This window comes from Nannobrachium achirus, assembly GCF_963921795.1.
Source record: "Nannobrachium achirus genome assembly, chromosome: 20".
NCBI classification, from domain to species: domain Eukaryota; kingdom Metazoa; phylum Chordata; class Actinopteri; order Myctophiformes; family Myctophidae; genus Nannobrachium; species Nannobrachium achirus.
Window position 1 is genome coordinate 8,689,265 of NC_137827.1, and position 14,970 is coordinate 8,704,234.

Consider the following 14,970-nt stretch of genomic DNA (forward strand, 5'->3'; position numbering starts at 1 on the left):
CTTTCACTGTCATTCAAGTTAAGCTTTGTCTGTTGGTAAATGGTAAAATGGTAAATGGTGCATTCATATAGCACTTTTATACAAAGCGCTTTACAGAGATTGTGCATTACATTCACCCATTCACGCACACATTCATACACCGGTGGCGGAGGAAACCATGCAAGGCACCAACCTGCTCACCGGGAGCAACTAGGGGTTCAGAGTCTTGCCCAAGGACCCTTCGACATTAACTCAGGGGGAGCCCGGATTCGAACTGGGAACCCTTCGGGAACCCTTCGTGATAATAATAATAACGGTTTATCTACCCCTGAGCTATGCCGCCCCTATATCTGTTGATAACACATTAACACAATGTGAGGTTGTTTATTATGTTGTCTTTCTGCTTGCTTCTTAACTTAAGTCTTGTTGACATGTGACTTACACCAGGGGTCTTCAACAGGGGGTCCGGAAACCCCTTGGGGGCCCTTAGACTACAGGGAGGGGGGCCACTTGAACCCTCGCATCCCTATTCTGAGGAGAACTTTAGCCAAAAATAGCAGATCTACAAGCTCTCGCGGCTCGGCTATTTTCGGCAAATAGGTTTGGTGTAGAGGTAAAAAAGAGCAGACCAAGTACAGAGTGAAAGGTCAAGTTTACAAAATATCAACGATTTAAGAGGTTAACTGTCTGAAAATACACATTAACATCCAACATAGACTGATGACAGACAAACAAGTCTATAGAATCTATCTATAAAAGTCGATGAAAATCTCCATCACACATGTATACAATATGTAGAGGGGGTCCCTGCTTCATTCTTCTCTCAGCTAAGGGGTCCTTGGCCTGAGTGAAAACATTGAAGACCCCTGCTCTAGCCTGTTGTTGTGTATGGTGTTGTCTTCATAACAAGACAACACAGCACTGAAGTTAGCTGTCATCATGTTGTCTTCATAAAACTGCACATCACAACAACCTGTCAACACATCCCTGATGCTAGCTGTTACACTGCCTTTATAACATAATAAAGATGCTAGCGTGTCATTATGTTCTCTTTATAATATTATGATGCTATAGCTATAGGTATGTTGTCTTCATAATATGACGATGCTGGGTGTTATGTTGTCTTTAGAAACACAATACTGACGATGCTAGCTAGTTATGTTGTCAGTCTATATAACATTATGCCTTTATAATATAATAACACTGCTAGCTAGTTATTATGTTCTATTTATAACATTATGATAGTTATGTTGCCTTTATAATATAATAACGCTGCTAACTAGTTATTATGTTAGCCTTTTAACTAACCATCACTGATGTTAGCTAATAGCTAGTCATTATGTTGTCTTTATAACATAATAATGATGCTGGCTAGTTTATCACATTGTCTTCATAACTAACCATCACTGATGCTCGCTTATTATCATGTTTTCTTATATAATGTCTTTAGATGCTGATTGATTTAACACTTTATTAGTGGTTTGTGCAGGACAGCACAGTGCACTGTCTGATACAAGGAGTCAACTGAAAGGAAGACAACAAGTTGTGGTGTCTTTAAATGCATTTTTGAGAAAAGATAATGCTGCTATTTGTTTATACCCTGTGTATAAAATGTCACAATGCGACACAAATGCTGTACCCTCTCTCCAACTGTACATGTTCCCTATTTTCCCAATGTTTTTATTTTATTTGTGACACTTCACTTGCTTTGGCAATGTAAACGTATAGCCTATGTTTTCTCATGCCAATAAAGCTCCTTTGAATTGGAAACAAAATGTTGAATTGTTTCACATGCAGCTTTCTTCATAGCACAACAACCATAGATGTAAATAATAATAACAACATCCCATCACTGATGCTAACTGTCTGTTAGCTCGAAGGGCTAACGCCAGCAGGCCGCGCCCAATTCCCCACACACACACACAGCGTCCCACCGGCTGGTGGTGTTCCGTGCGTGTGTGTGTGTGTGTGTGTGTGTGTGTGTGTGTGTGTGTGTGTGTGTGTGTGTGTGTGTGTGTGAGTGTTCTTCATGTTCAAGGAGAACCGTCTCATACCTGCTTGCACTTTGCTGTGGCCTGAGGTCTCATGTTGTTGCTCCGCTGTTAGAACGTTCTGTTGGGAAGCAATAGCATGATGCTAACCGCAGCTATGTGTATGTGTGTGTGTGTGTGTGTGTGTGTGTGTGTGTGTGTATGTGTATGTGTGTGCGTATGTATGTGTGGGTACTACACTACAGTACTAGTCCAGTAGTGGCACTCAGGCACTGACAGCAGGTGTTGCCAGGTTCTGCCACAGAAGCAAGCGCTACGCGGAAACAGCCTACGTCATTTTGTAGTCATCAGACCGGACTACACTACCAAACCGGTATCAGTTTTAACCCCCAAAGTGCAACAATTCCCCGTCCTCAAGTATATCATTTTAGGGCCTAGCCAATAAACCCTTGACGTGGTGTTGTTTTTATTTTGGTTAATTGTTTGATCCATATTTTAGTCCAACTCGTAGTGACTGGCAAGACGTAGCCTGGGTGCCAGCCTGTTTGTTTCGTTCCGCGATGCGAGAGACAAATCAGCTCGCGGAACGAAGCGAACAGGCTTGCACCCATAGTCCACTTGCCAGAATCTGAACCCTGGCATATTGAGTACAATAAGGTTTTATGTTAGAAATGTTGAGTATGGGTTCCCAGCATTTATAAACTGCCGGATGCTAACTTGCATATGTTGAGCAATTTTCATAATTTGCATAGGCCTAATTCAATTTATTTAGCATAATCCCCCATAATAATAACCTGACTTTCGCCAGATGGTGGCAGCATTGCGTTGCATGCAACGCAATGCTGCCACCATCTGGCGAAAGGTTACCATAATAATGGATAATATGTCAAAAACTGATTGGCTGATTTGAACAATATTGGAGTGGTTTTGGGGGTTATTGAGAATGCTGAATCCATTTCCGACATTTTCTAAATTCAAAATGGCCGTTTTAAACCGGAAATGGCCATATACAACATAAAAAAGTATCAAAATCACCCCACTTTAAGTTGGTATAAGGCCATTTCCGGTTTAAAACGGCCATTTTGAATTTAGAAAATGGATTCAGCATCCTCAATAACCCCCAAAACCACTCCAATATTGTTCAAATCGGCCAATCAGTTTTTGACATATTATCCATTTATTATGGGGGATTATGCTAAATAAATCGAATTATGCAAATTATGAAAATTGCTCAACATATGCAAGTTAGCATCCGGCAGTTTCTACATGCTGGGGACCCTTACTCAACATTTATAAGATAAAACCTTATTGTACTCAATATGTCCGGGTTCACAATGGGGCTCTATGGGCTGGCAAGTAGACTACCAGGCTAGGCAAGACGACGCAACACTTCTCGAGCATTTCAAGCAAGTGAGTGACAAAGTGAGTTTAACGTTGTTTGTACGTCACTTAATACAATCAGATAGGACTTTTCTGTTTGAATGTATGGGCTTGTCAACTTGTCAAGGCCAGAAAGTAGTTTTTTGCTACTCAGTAGGCGTTCCCGCATAACTTCCGGGTATGATGATGATGTCATGTCACGCCCTCCATAGGGGGTGGGCATCTGAAATATTTGTGACTATTTTGAACATTTTATCTAGACAAATCTTGGGGAGAAGGTCAACTAAAAGGAAACTCAGGTAAGGCAAAGCTTATTTCCGTTGAGATGCTTAATCCCTGGAACAAAATATTTTCCGATGGGGGTCCTTGGCCAAAGATTTATTGGTGGTCCATCTTGACATTAAATGTTTGTTTGGGAACCACTGGTTTAAACAAATCAGCAACTACAGTTTGGAAACAAGTGAAGTCCCAAAGCTACAACTTGAACTACAAGCTACTTTACAGAAAGAAAGAAAGCCCAAAGTCGCTTATAATAAGTGGACATGGCAACGCGGACTGTCAGTCAGCCAGCTGATGAGCGGTCTCTAAACAAAACACTCACCACTAATCTACAACACTTCCGCTAGTACAGGGTGTGCATTTCAAAGTAAAACTCACAACTAATCTACAACACTTCCGCTAGCACAGGGTGTGCAATTCAAAGTAAATGTCTTTCCATCGCGCCATCAGTTGAGGGGAGGGCAGGCTGGGGGCAATGTTGCCAAGTCTGCTTATAAGCAACTTTGAGCCTGTGTTGCCAGGTTTGCGAATCATAAGTGGCTTGTCTGTAAAGTCGCTTATAAATGTTGGTAGTTGTGGGTTGCGTTTATTTTCTTAGCTCGTTTATTAATGAGCAGTGGTGTAAAGTCACTAATATAAGTACATTTACTTAAAGGGGTAATGTCACCTAAAGGGGTACTACTGTCACTTTAAAAAGTCATCTTAAAATATGAGTTAATATTTTTATGATGTCAATCATAAAATACCCAATCAAATTCATTGACTGTACTTAGACTACTTATACTGTTGTTGGGGGGCGAGGGGCAGATTACACTGTGACATGAGCTTCAGACTGTTTCAGACCGTTTTCAGAGAGACCACGTGACCTACTGTATCATAACATTATAATTTCGGGGTGTGTCAGCGGGCCTTTAAGTACACTTTTGAGGTATTTCAATTACCAATATACAAACTTCTGAGGTCAGCCCTGGACTAAACAGTCACATGGGTTTGAGTGAAGGTGTGTGATAGCCTATTCTTTTGTTAAAATGCCTGTTAAATTGATACTCATTGCTATGGAGTGTTTGCTCAGTAAATCCCTGTCTCTCCAGCTCTTTATCGATCAGAGAGAGAACTCACAGGACACATGGATAAATAATTGTGACATTGGAAGTCACAAAGGAATGAGTAGACATAACTGAAAACACATGGGTACTTTCTCCTGATTGGCAAAAGACTGCCCAACCACCTGGAAATGTATTTTATGTTTATTAAAGAGCTGGAGAGAAGCAGAGACCCATGCTACTGAACTCTATAGCAACGATTATTATTAGCAACGAGCTGTTAACCCTAACCCTTTTAGCAAACAAACAAAAAATGCCCACAACACCTCGCCTGAGCTTGTAGATCTGCTATTTTCTCAATATGCATAATGTGGATGCATCATTCTGCTCATGGCCTCCCAGGCATGTGCACTTAATTGATCCAGCATGATTGGTCTTGCAACCAGTCCAAATGTTCATAACCAGGAGCCAGTGGAGCAACTCCCTCCACTGGCTCCTGGTTGCTGCCCGTCACAGTATAAAACACTGATGACAAAGGTATGGCACTGCAATACCTTCAAAACCTGATCGAACCCTACAACCCCATCCGTTCACTCAGATCAGCTCTGACATCACGTTCTGACATCACGTGATGTCAGGGGAACCACACTAACAGATCTAACAGGACTTCATATGGGAATGCCCATATATGGAGGAAGACAGCCCATATCTGTGTGGCTGGTTCTACAGACAGGAATCTCCATATATGGGCATAAAAGGGATTGTATGTATGATGTCAGATGTCATAGGACTTTCACATAGCGAATAACTGAGACAGCATGTTTGGGCTCTCACAGCGCACCTCCATATACAGTATTGGATCTCAGTATGGGTACCAGGGGTCTCCATGGGTAACTGGTCCGATATACATCACTGGCCAGATGGCCAAGACATGGCGTCTTACTGGTAAATACCTGAATTGTAAATTGTATATTGTGGAACCAAGTCAAACTAAGTGTAATGCCTACAATTCCAATAGCTTGTCAGGGTGGGGGGGGGGGGGGGGGGTCCCAGTTCAAATGTGATTATTTTGGGGGTCCCTGCCTGAAAGGTTTGAGAACCACTGTTCCAACCAATCACTGGCCCTCTCAGTGTGAGCATTAACACCAAGCAGCCTCCTCACAAGGGTTGCCATGTCTGCTTATTTTAAGCAACTTTCTGATGTGTAGGCCTAATTGCTTATGTGGGTCTTGCTTCCTAATGTAGTTTAAACCAGTGGTTCTCAAATAAATATTATATATTTTTAGAAAATAGCAGATCTACAAGCTCACAACGTGCAGCGATGCTACCTCATATACTGTGCACTCATATACTGTGCACACCCCCGGGCACAGGACTAGTATATATAGGTTCTAAGGATCATGTTAACCTCGCATCACCAGATTCATGCAGGCTAGTCGCTTCTTATTGGGCTTCTTTTCATAGATCGGGTTGCTTGTTTCTCCAGCAACATCCTGGCAACACCGGTTTGACATGAAAGCACAAATGTGTGCCTGGGGAGTGGGGACAGTCAGGGAGCTTCATTCAACCGGTTTGGCCCATGTGGATCAGCTGCTGTTTGTGTTCACTGAGGAGTGGATCTTCAAAATGTACACTTTTCAAAAGTACATGGTAAGATGTTTCATTATTAACTGAACTGTATGTCATTTAACATCTGCTTAAAATAGCCTAGGCCTATTAGGAGCCACTTGTCTTTAACTCTAGGTTTTTGCACTTAACATAGATCTCGAGCATTTAGCAAAATAGTGACAATCATTGGTCATTAATTGTTCTCATGTTTATGTTAGTCTTATTATACTTGGATAGCATGTTATTTAAATAGTGCTAAATAGGTTTGATGTCTCCCTGGCATGCCATTGTTTCAATGTACAGATATGATTTTGATAGTGTATCGTTTATATTGATGCTAAGGTCTTGGTTTATTACCTGTGAACCTAGTTCAGTGGTTCTCAACCTGTGGGTCGACTTTGGAGGTCCCCTAACTTAATGTGCAACATTGTTTTCTCACTCAACAGTATACAAACCAACATAAAGTGTAAGTGTATAGACTATAGAGAGTATATGCACATTTTAAAGTGACAATTTACAAACGTTTTAATACCTCTAAAATTACAAATTGAGCATTGGCCAAATTGTCAAATATTAGAGGTAGATATTGTGAAAATAGCAGATCTACATGCTCACAACGCCTCGCAAAGCGAGGCCTTGTGAGCATGTAGATCTGCTATTTTCACATTAGAACCGTGTTATACAAAATGTAATGCCTCAACTCTTATTGATCGTCAGGATGAGGGGGTCCCCAGTTAAAATATGATTATTTTGGGGGTTGCAGCCTGAAAAGGTACCACTGTCGTATAGTTTACTGAGGCACTACACTGTCTCCCTGCATGCGTTTACCTTGTTTAGCCTAAACTGTGAATTGTAAATCGAAACACAGCTGAGGACAGCGATAAACGTCATCAAGTTACATGTTTGTGGCCCCAGATTTTATTAGGCCCACCTGTTGTCACATTACGTTGCAAGTGTTTTATAAAGCCAATTCTTTCTGTGTGTTTTAGCTCCATAATTGCAATTTATGTTGGTTTAAATAGATCTGCTGGTTTAACCACATGATCCCTATAGTGTACCTATTCTAGGCAGGACAAAATGGGCAAACATTCAGCGAAAAACAGCAGATCTACAAGCTCACAATGCATCGCAAGTTAACACATAATGTCCTGAGACATGTAGATCGCCTATTTTCGGCAATAGAGATTTGGTGTGGAGGGGGGAAAACAAGTGGGCCAAGTATAGATCCCTGTGGGACCCCGGTCAAAGCTCAGCTGCCGCCTGGGTTAGTGTTGAAGTGTCTTTGAGCAATTTTTTATTTTTATGGATCCCCTTTCAAAAAACATTTCCCAAAAAAAGTAGAATCTTTCATAAATTCAAAACAGATTCAAGCTTGGAGATCTGCTGCGTTCGCTAGTTTGGGTCCCGGCTGGGCAAACGTATAATTTCTCTTTTGGGTCTCAAGCTAAAACGTTTGAGAACAACTGTCCTACAGGACATAGCTTATTTGTAAAAAAAAATAAGAGACATTATCTCTTGTACTGATGCGGTCAACATATAGGCTGTATACATGCATCATATTATAGCCCGTTAAGCTTGTATATATTGTTGATTTTCAAATAGCCAATGTATAGAATAGTGTTAAAGGTAAATGACATTTTGATGCTACTGTATTTGCCCCCTGAAACTTGATCTGCTATTTTTGTTAAATGTTCCCCCCAGAATAATAGTGATGCTGGGGTTCAAGTGCTGAAATGTCACATTAAGTCTTTTTCGATCCTAATGGAAATGGACATTCTCTCCAGTTTTCCCATAGTGACAGTGAGTGCCATAAGGATGTCTCGGAAGGAGTTGCAAGAGGAAGGATCACGGCCTCATAATAATGCCCATCCGTACTGTACATACAGTACACCCGCTGTGACAGCGTGACTGAGCTGCCCTGTGTTTGTCTGCTGTGATCACAAGAGGCGTTCAGCTTAAAGGTAGGCTTATTTATGATAGGATTATGACTGGCCATATACATTATATCTACACACACTCTCTCTCTCTCTCTCTCTCTCTCTCTCTCTCTCTCTCTCTCTCTCTCTCTCTCTCTCTCTCTCTCTCTCTCTCTCTCTCTCTCTCTCTCTCTCTCTCTCTCTCTCAACACAAAGCAGAACAGCTGCAGTTCCACCGCTGAATAAACATTCATCCATGGTGTGATTATTCTTTTTTTTTTTTTTTTAAGATTTGTTTTTGGGCTTTTTATGCTTTTATAGGACAGTAGACTGACAGGAAATGGGGAGAGAGAGAGAGATGGGGAATGACATGCGGCAAAGGTCGTCCGGATCGGGAATCGAACCGGCGACGCCAGCAGGCATCATAGCCTAGTATGTGGTATGTGCCTTGACCACCAGGCCAGCGGGCGCCCTTTTGTGATTATTCTTAGTTTAGTTTTTATTTCCCAGTACTTTTTCATGATCTTTTCCAATCTGGCCCCTGACAAAACAATACCAACCCGATATTAAATTATATTTAAATATCTATACTATAATTTTGCAAATGTCTGAGTGAGTGTCTGTCTGTCTGAAACAGCGTTTCTCCTCAGTGGTTGGAGCAATTGATCTGAAATCGCATCAGCCCGTTTGTCACTTTCACAAATCGTATGCTGTATATTAGCATTTTTATGGTGTATCTACTATCTATTCTGCATCTAGCTTGAGGCTAATCTATTCTGCATCTAGCATGAGGCAACATGTTTAACCAGCTGTGTGTGTGTGCAGGCAGGCAGGCGGGTGTGTGTGCAGGCGGGCGGGGGGGGGGGGGGGGGGGTTGGAAAACAGTATCTCTGTAGCCATTAAACAAAACGGGTATTTCTTACATTGATGCTCCTACATATTATCATGCAAGCACCAGTTAAAGTTACTTTCCATCCCTCATATACTGTATGCACAGTGCACATCCCATAACCCACACACTGCACATCATTTTGGAGCTCATATCTTTGAACGGGTAAGGGCTAGTATACTATAATTTTGCGAATGTCTGTCTGAGTGAGTGTCTGTCTGTCTGTCTGTCACAGCGTTTCTCCCCAGTGGCTGGAGCAATTGATCTGAAATCGCATCACCATTAGCATATGAACACACCTGACATAACTGTGAAGCCCGTTTGTCACTTTCACAAATCATATGCTGTATATTAGCATTTTTATGGTGTAACTACTATCTATTCTGCATCTAGCATGAGGCATATCTATTCTGCATCTAGCATGGGGCAACATGTTTAACCAGCTCTGTGTGTGTGTGTGTGTGTGTGTGTGTGTGTGTGTGTGTGTGTGTGTGTGTGTGTGTGTGCGTGTGTGCGTGTGTGTGTGTGCGTGTGTGTGTGTGTGGGTGGGGGGGGGGGGGGGGGTGTTGGCTGGCCCTCTTTCAGATGTTGTCATGTAGATCTACACAGTATCTCTGTAGCCTTTTAAACGAAACGGGTATTTCTTACATTGATGCTCCTACATATTATCATGCAAGCACCAGAAAGTTACTTTCCATCCCTCATATACTGTGTGCACAGTGCACACCCCATAACCCACACACTGCACATCATTTCGGAGCTCATATCTTTGAACGGGTAAGGACTAGTTTTAATTAATTTATAAAATAAATAATAAGGGTAATAATAATACAAATAATCTCTTTAAAAACAAAGTAAAAAACAAAAAGTCAGAAATGATTATGTAAAAGCATGCATGCCATTCTTACATTTTAACTGTGTTTCCCACTGAACTCACAACTATTCCAAGGTGTCAGGTTTCAGGTTGTAAAGACTGAGTTGAGAAAGCAGATCGACTGGTTTTCTGGCCACTGAACTATTATATGGGGTGCTGCTGTGAGCTTGTAGATCTACTATTTTGTGATTCGGTCTATTACAGTAGCTGCAAATAGACCAAATCACAAAACAGTAGATCTACAAGCTGCTAATAATTAGCAGACCTAGCATAGAGCCCTGGGGGACTCCAGTCAATAGGATTTAAGTTGTTAAATAATGTCTTCATTCCATTCTGACCACGCCTTCAAGAAGAGGTTATCACAGTTTTGTTTTAAATGGCTTTACATTTGTCTTAGGCCATGGCTACACGGAGCTGGATATTTCATATATCCCGGTTTTTCAGAATCCACATAGAAAAATATCTAGGTCCACACGACAAAGATATCTAGGTCTAACAAGCACACACACAGTTAAGTCTTCAGAGATATCCGGGTTCCCTGTCTACACGGATCCAGTGAATCGGATATTTTTCAATCTCTCCACTTATTTATCCGGTTTAAAAAATATCCAGCTTCGCGGCCGAAATATCCTGCTTCATGTGGCTGCAAGCCCCAACAGCACAAAAAATGTCTAGCTTCAGAAATATCCAGCTCCGTGTAGCCATGGCCTTAGTTTAGTGCAGGGATCTTCAACGTTTTCAGGCCAAGGACCCCTTAGTTGAGAGAGAGATGAAGCAGGGACCCCTACAACCTTTTCGTAGATTCCATATAGTTTCATCGTTTGACAGCACAATCATCAGTGTATTTTGGATTCATGTCAATGTGTGTTTTCAGATATTTAACCACTTGAACCGTCCATACTGAATAAACTTGACCTTTCACTCTGTGCTTAGTCTGCTCTTTTCCCCCTCTATAACCAAAGCTCTTTGCCGAAAATAGCCGATCTACAGGCGTTGTGAGCTTGTAGATCTGCTGTATTTGGTTAAGTTCTCAGAATATCGACGCTAGGATTCAAGTGGTCAATATAAAAAAGGAGAAAAAAGTTTCTATCACACAAAGATTTGGAGGACCCCCTGTAGTAACTCTGAGGACCCCCTAGGGCAGGGGTTCCCAAACCTTTTTGTCTCAGGGCACCCCATAAATATTGTTTTAATCCGAGGCACCCGTACATTATAATTTTCACTCCCAGCACCTTATATTTATAGCATATCGTCATTGTCGGGTGGAAACCTTGTATGTCCAAAACCGTTTGTTTTGTATTTATCATCTATAAAATGTACTAAACTAGTGAAAACAGCAGATCTACAAGCACACAACGCCTCGCATGTGCTTGTAGATCGGCTGTTTTCACTAGTTTTGTGCGACAGTCTTGTATGCTGAAGCAGGGCAAAAGACGTACACATTTGAAACTTGGAGATAGGCCTACGAGGTTTCTGCCCGACAGTGACGATATTTTAGTGATTATGTTGCGAAGAAAACACTGAGATAATGACTAAAAATAACTTTGTACTTCAAGTTTAAAATGATACCAAATATTTTTTCCAAGTGTCCAAATAAATTCCAAATATTATCAAATGATCTCGCGGCACCCCTGGACTGCCGACGCGGCACCCCAGGGTGCCCTGTCACCCACTTTGAAAACCCCTGCCCTAGGGGTCCCGGACGCCCTGTTGAAGACCCCTGCTTTAGAAAGGGTCTGATCTTTGTCTGTGCTTATTCAGATGGGGCAGCCTGGCCTCCAGAGCTTCATGGACGGCGGGCGGTCCACCCTGATCTCCAGCCTCTCCACGGGCCTCGTGTTCCCCGTCAGCAAGACCATCTTCCGCCAGCAGCTCCACAACACGGCCGTCCTGCAGGTAGGGATGGGGAACATATCGTCGTTGTCGGGCAGAAACCTCGTATCTCCAAGTTTCAAATGTGTAAGTTATTTCGCAAAGTTCATCATACAAGGCTGTCGCACAAAAGTAGTGAAAACAGCAGATCTACAAGCACACAACGCCTCGCACCGCGAGGCGTTGTGTGCTTGTAGATCGGCTGTTTTCACTGGTTTAAATCTGGAAACTGAAAAAATGCAAAACAAACGGTTTTGGACATACAAGGTTTTCACCCGACAACGACGAAAAATGTCATGTCACGATTATTGTAAATCGCGATTTACGAACTTATTGCGATAATCAAAATATCCCCCAACATCCATTATCCTGGGGCGGAACATTTGCCAAAAAATAGCAGATCTAAATAATGTGAGCTTGTAGATGGGCTATTTTTTGGCAAAGAGATTTGATAGAGAAAAAAAAGACTGTATCAAGTTTCAAGTACTAAGTGGTACCGGATATGCAGCTTGGCAAATAAAAGGTACATTGATCCGAGTGCTGACGGAGGATGATTTCACGATGAATTAAATCTCAACAATTACCGTGAGTGTTTTTTTTTTTTTTTTATTACGCTAAACCAGTGTTTCTCAACCACTGTGCCTGGGGACCTTTGGTTGTGTCCCTGAGAGGGGTCAAGTGTGAAAGCCAGTATTGTATTTATCATTTTAAAAATGATTTAAACTAGGGAAAACAGCCGATCTACAAGCACACAACGCCTCGCAGTGCGAGGCGTTGTGTGCTTGTAGATCTGCTGTTTTCACTACTGTTGTCCGACAGCCTTGTATGATGAAGCAGGGCTTTACAAATTTGAATCTTGGAGATAAAAGGTTTCTTCCCGACAGTGACGATATTTACACCCCTGTATTATGTTGGTGTGCCCATGGATTCTTGGGACATGAAAAGTGTGCCCATGCAGAAAAAAGGTTGAGAAACACTGCGCTAAACGATATTTATCGCTTATGGTCCCATCCCTAAACCTCCAGGCCATGGGCCAGCTGTACCAAGAGGGGCCCAGGAAGCTGTACAGAGGCGTCGCTCCCACCATACTGAGGAAGACGCTGCAGGGGACGCTGATTTTCGGCGTCCAAGACAACCTCCTCCGCCGTCTCTCCGCATCGCCCGTCGCCGTCGTCGTCCCCCCTTCGGCCCGGCCGGCGCTGGCGGGCCTGGGCGCGGGCCTGGTGGAGGCCCTGGTCTTGGCGCCGCTGGAGCGCGTCCAGAACGTGCTGCAGAACGGCCGGAACGACCGCACGCTGCCCACACAGAGGAGCGTCCTCGCCAAGCTGGGCTCGGACAGGCTGGCCTCGGGCTTCTACAGGGTGACGAAGAAGATCATATTATCATGATTATGTGTGACGTTAGTATTAGTGATTATATTTAATATATAGTTCTTTATGAAACATAATGATACTTGATAGTGAGGAGTCGAGAGGCCTTCACCAGGCCTCAGTATATGTTTTGGTAAAGCCTATCTTGTTATGGTACAGCTCGTCCCAGAGGCCTTGAAGCCACACAGACACTAACCATAGTGTCTGACCGTTCTTCTTGGCAGAACTACTTTACCACTGATCAGAGTGTGCATTTTTTGAGGTCACAAAGGCCAAATGCCAGGGCAGGAAGGCCATCAAATAAAACAAAGGATTCTGGATTGGTTTAAATGGGAACTCAACAAAAGACACTGGTGTCTACATATCGACTTTCAACTTGGCAAAGATAGACTTTTTACGAGGGGCAATGACGGCCATGGCCTTCATGGCCTCCCTGAAATTCCTGCCCTGCTCACAACGCCTCGCAATGTGCAGTGAAAGGTCAAGTTTATTAAGTATTGACGGTTCAAGTGGTTAAATATCTGAAAACACAAATTGACATGAATCCAAAATACACTGATGATAGTGCTGTCAAAGGATGAAACTATATCGAATCTATGAAAAGGTTGTGGGGGGTCCCTGCTTCATCTCTCTCTCTCAACTAAGGGGTCCTCGGCCTGGAGATGTTGAAGACCCCTGACCCAATACATTGTCTTGTCTCCTCAATGCCCTCATTGATTGATTGATCGATCTGTAATTCCTCCACAGGCCTTCCTGCCCATCGCGGCCCGCAACGCCCTGGGGAGCTGCTTGTTCTTCGGCCTCAAGGACCGGCCGCTGGCGCTGGTCGAGACGCGGGGCCTCCCGCCGGCCGCCGCCTCGTTCGTGTGCGGCACGCTCACCTCCGTGCCCATCAGCCTGGCGGGGTACCCGCTCTCCGTGCTGGTGGCCAACATGCAGGCCCGGCCGGGCGGAGGCGAGGGGACAGTGGGAGGAGCATGGGCCTGCTGGCGGAGGCTGTGGGAGGCTCGGCAGCGCCGCGTGACCCTGCTGTACCGCGGAGGCTGGCTGGTCATGCTGCACTCCTGCCTCACCTGGGGAGTCACCAACGCCGTCTACGAGCACCTGAGGCTGCGCGGATGAGGCTGAACGCGCCTGTGTTGGGTGACACCTGTGGGCTGCGTCTCAGGAAGTAGGCCTAGAATTATTTAATGCTTTAACTATTGAAAAATAGCAGATCTACAAACTCACAGCGCTGCACCGAGTGCCGCGCTGTGAGCTTGTAGATCTGCTATTATTGAAAAAATAATGAAAATGTGTGCTATTTTTTCAATAGGCCTATATATTTTTCAAAGCAAACTTTTGTAACTCAAATCTCTGCTTCTGGGGGGTCCCTGGAACAACATATTTTGAGATGGGGTCCGTGGCCAAATACCTGTAATTTTGGGGGTCCTTGACATGAAAAAGTTTGAGAACCACTGATTTAGAGGAAGGATTTAGAAGTCAGGTCAAAGATATTCAAAGACTTGCACACATTTTCACGATTTTTCAAAAATAGCAGATCTACAAGCTCGCAGTGTGGCACTCGGTGCCGCGCTGTGAGCTTGTATATCTGCTATTTTTCAATAGTTAAAGCATAAAATAATGGTTGAAGTGGTTAAAATTTAACGCGACGCGGACGCGTTCCAGGTTTTCAAGGGTTAAAAGAAACCAATCCAGATACGCTCCATAACATAGCCCTCAACCATAGTGAAAACCTACAGGGATTCCCCCTCAGTCAGCTGGCCCAG

The 14,970-nt window shown here is 43.3% G+C and overlaps 2 protein-coding genes across 2 annotated transcripts in view; one reads left to right on the forward strand and one right to left on the reverse strand.

The window, feature by feature from the left end:
- kiaa1109 (KIAA1109) overlaps window positions 1-2,140 on the reverse strand; it is a 175,224-nt gene extending 173,084 nt beyond the window's left edge. Inside the window, exon 1 of the mRNA XM_080750799.1 lies at window positions 2,034-2,140. The gene's annotated coding sequence lies outside the window, so the exon portion shown is untranslated. The remainder of the gene's footprint in view (window positions 1-2,033) is intronic.
- Window positions 2,141-11,720: 9,580 nt separating this feature from the next.
- LOC308305904 (solute carrier family 25 member 53-like) lies at window positions 11,721-14,323 on the forward strand (the record flags this gene model as incomplete). Its single annotated transcript, XM_080750800.1, has 3 exons — window positions 11,721-11,855; window positions 12,857-13,192; window positions 13,949-14,323. The coding sequence occupies 3 exons, from the start codon at window positions 11,721-11,723 to the stop codon at window positions 14,321-14,323; spliced, it is 846 nt and encodes a 281-aa protein (XP_080606926.1).
- Window positions 14,324-14,970: the final 647 nt, after the last annotated feature.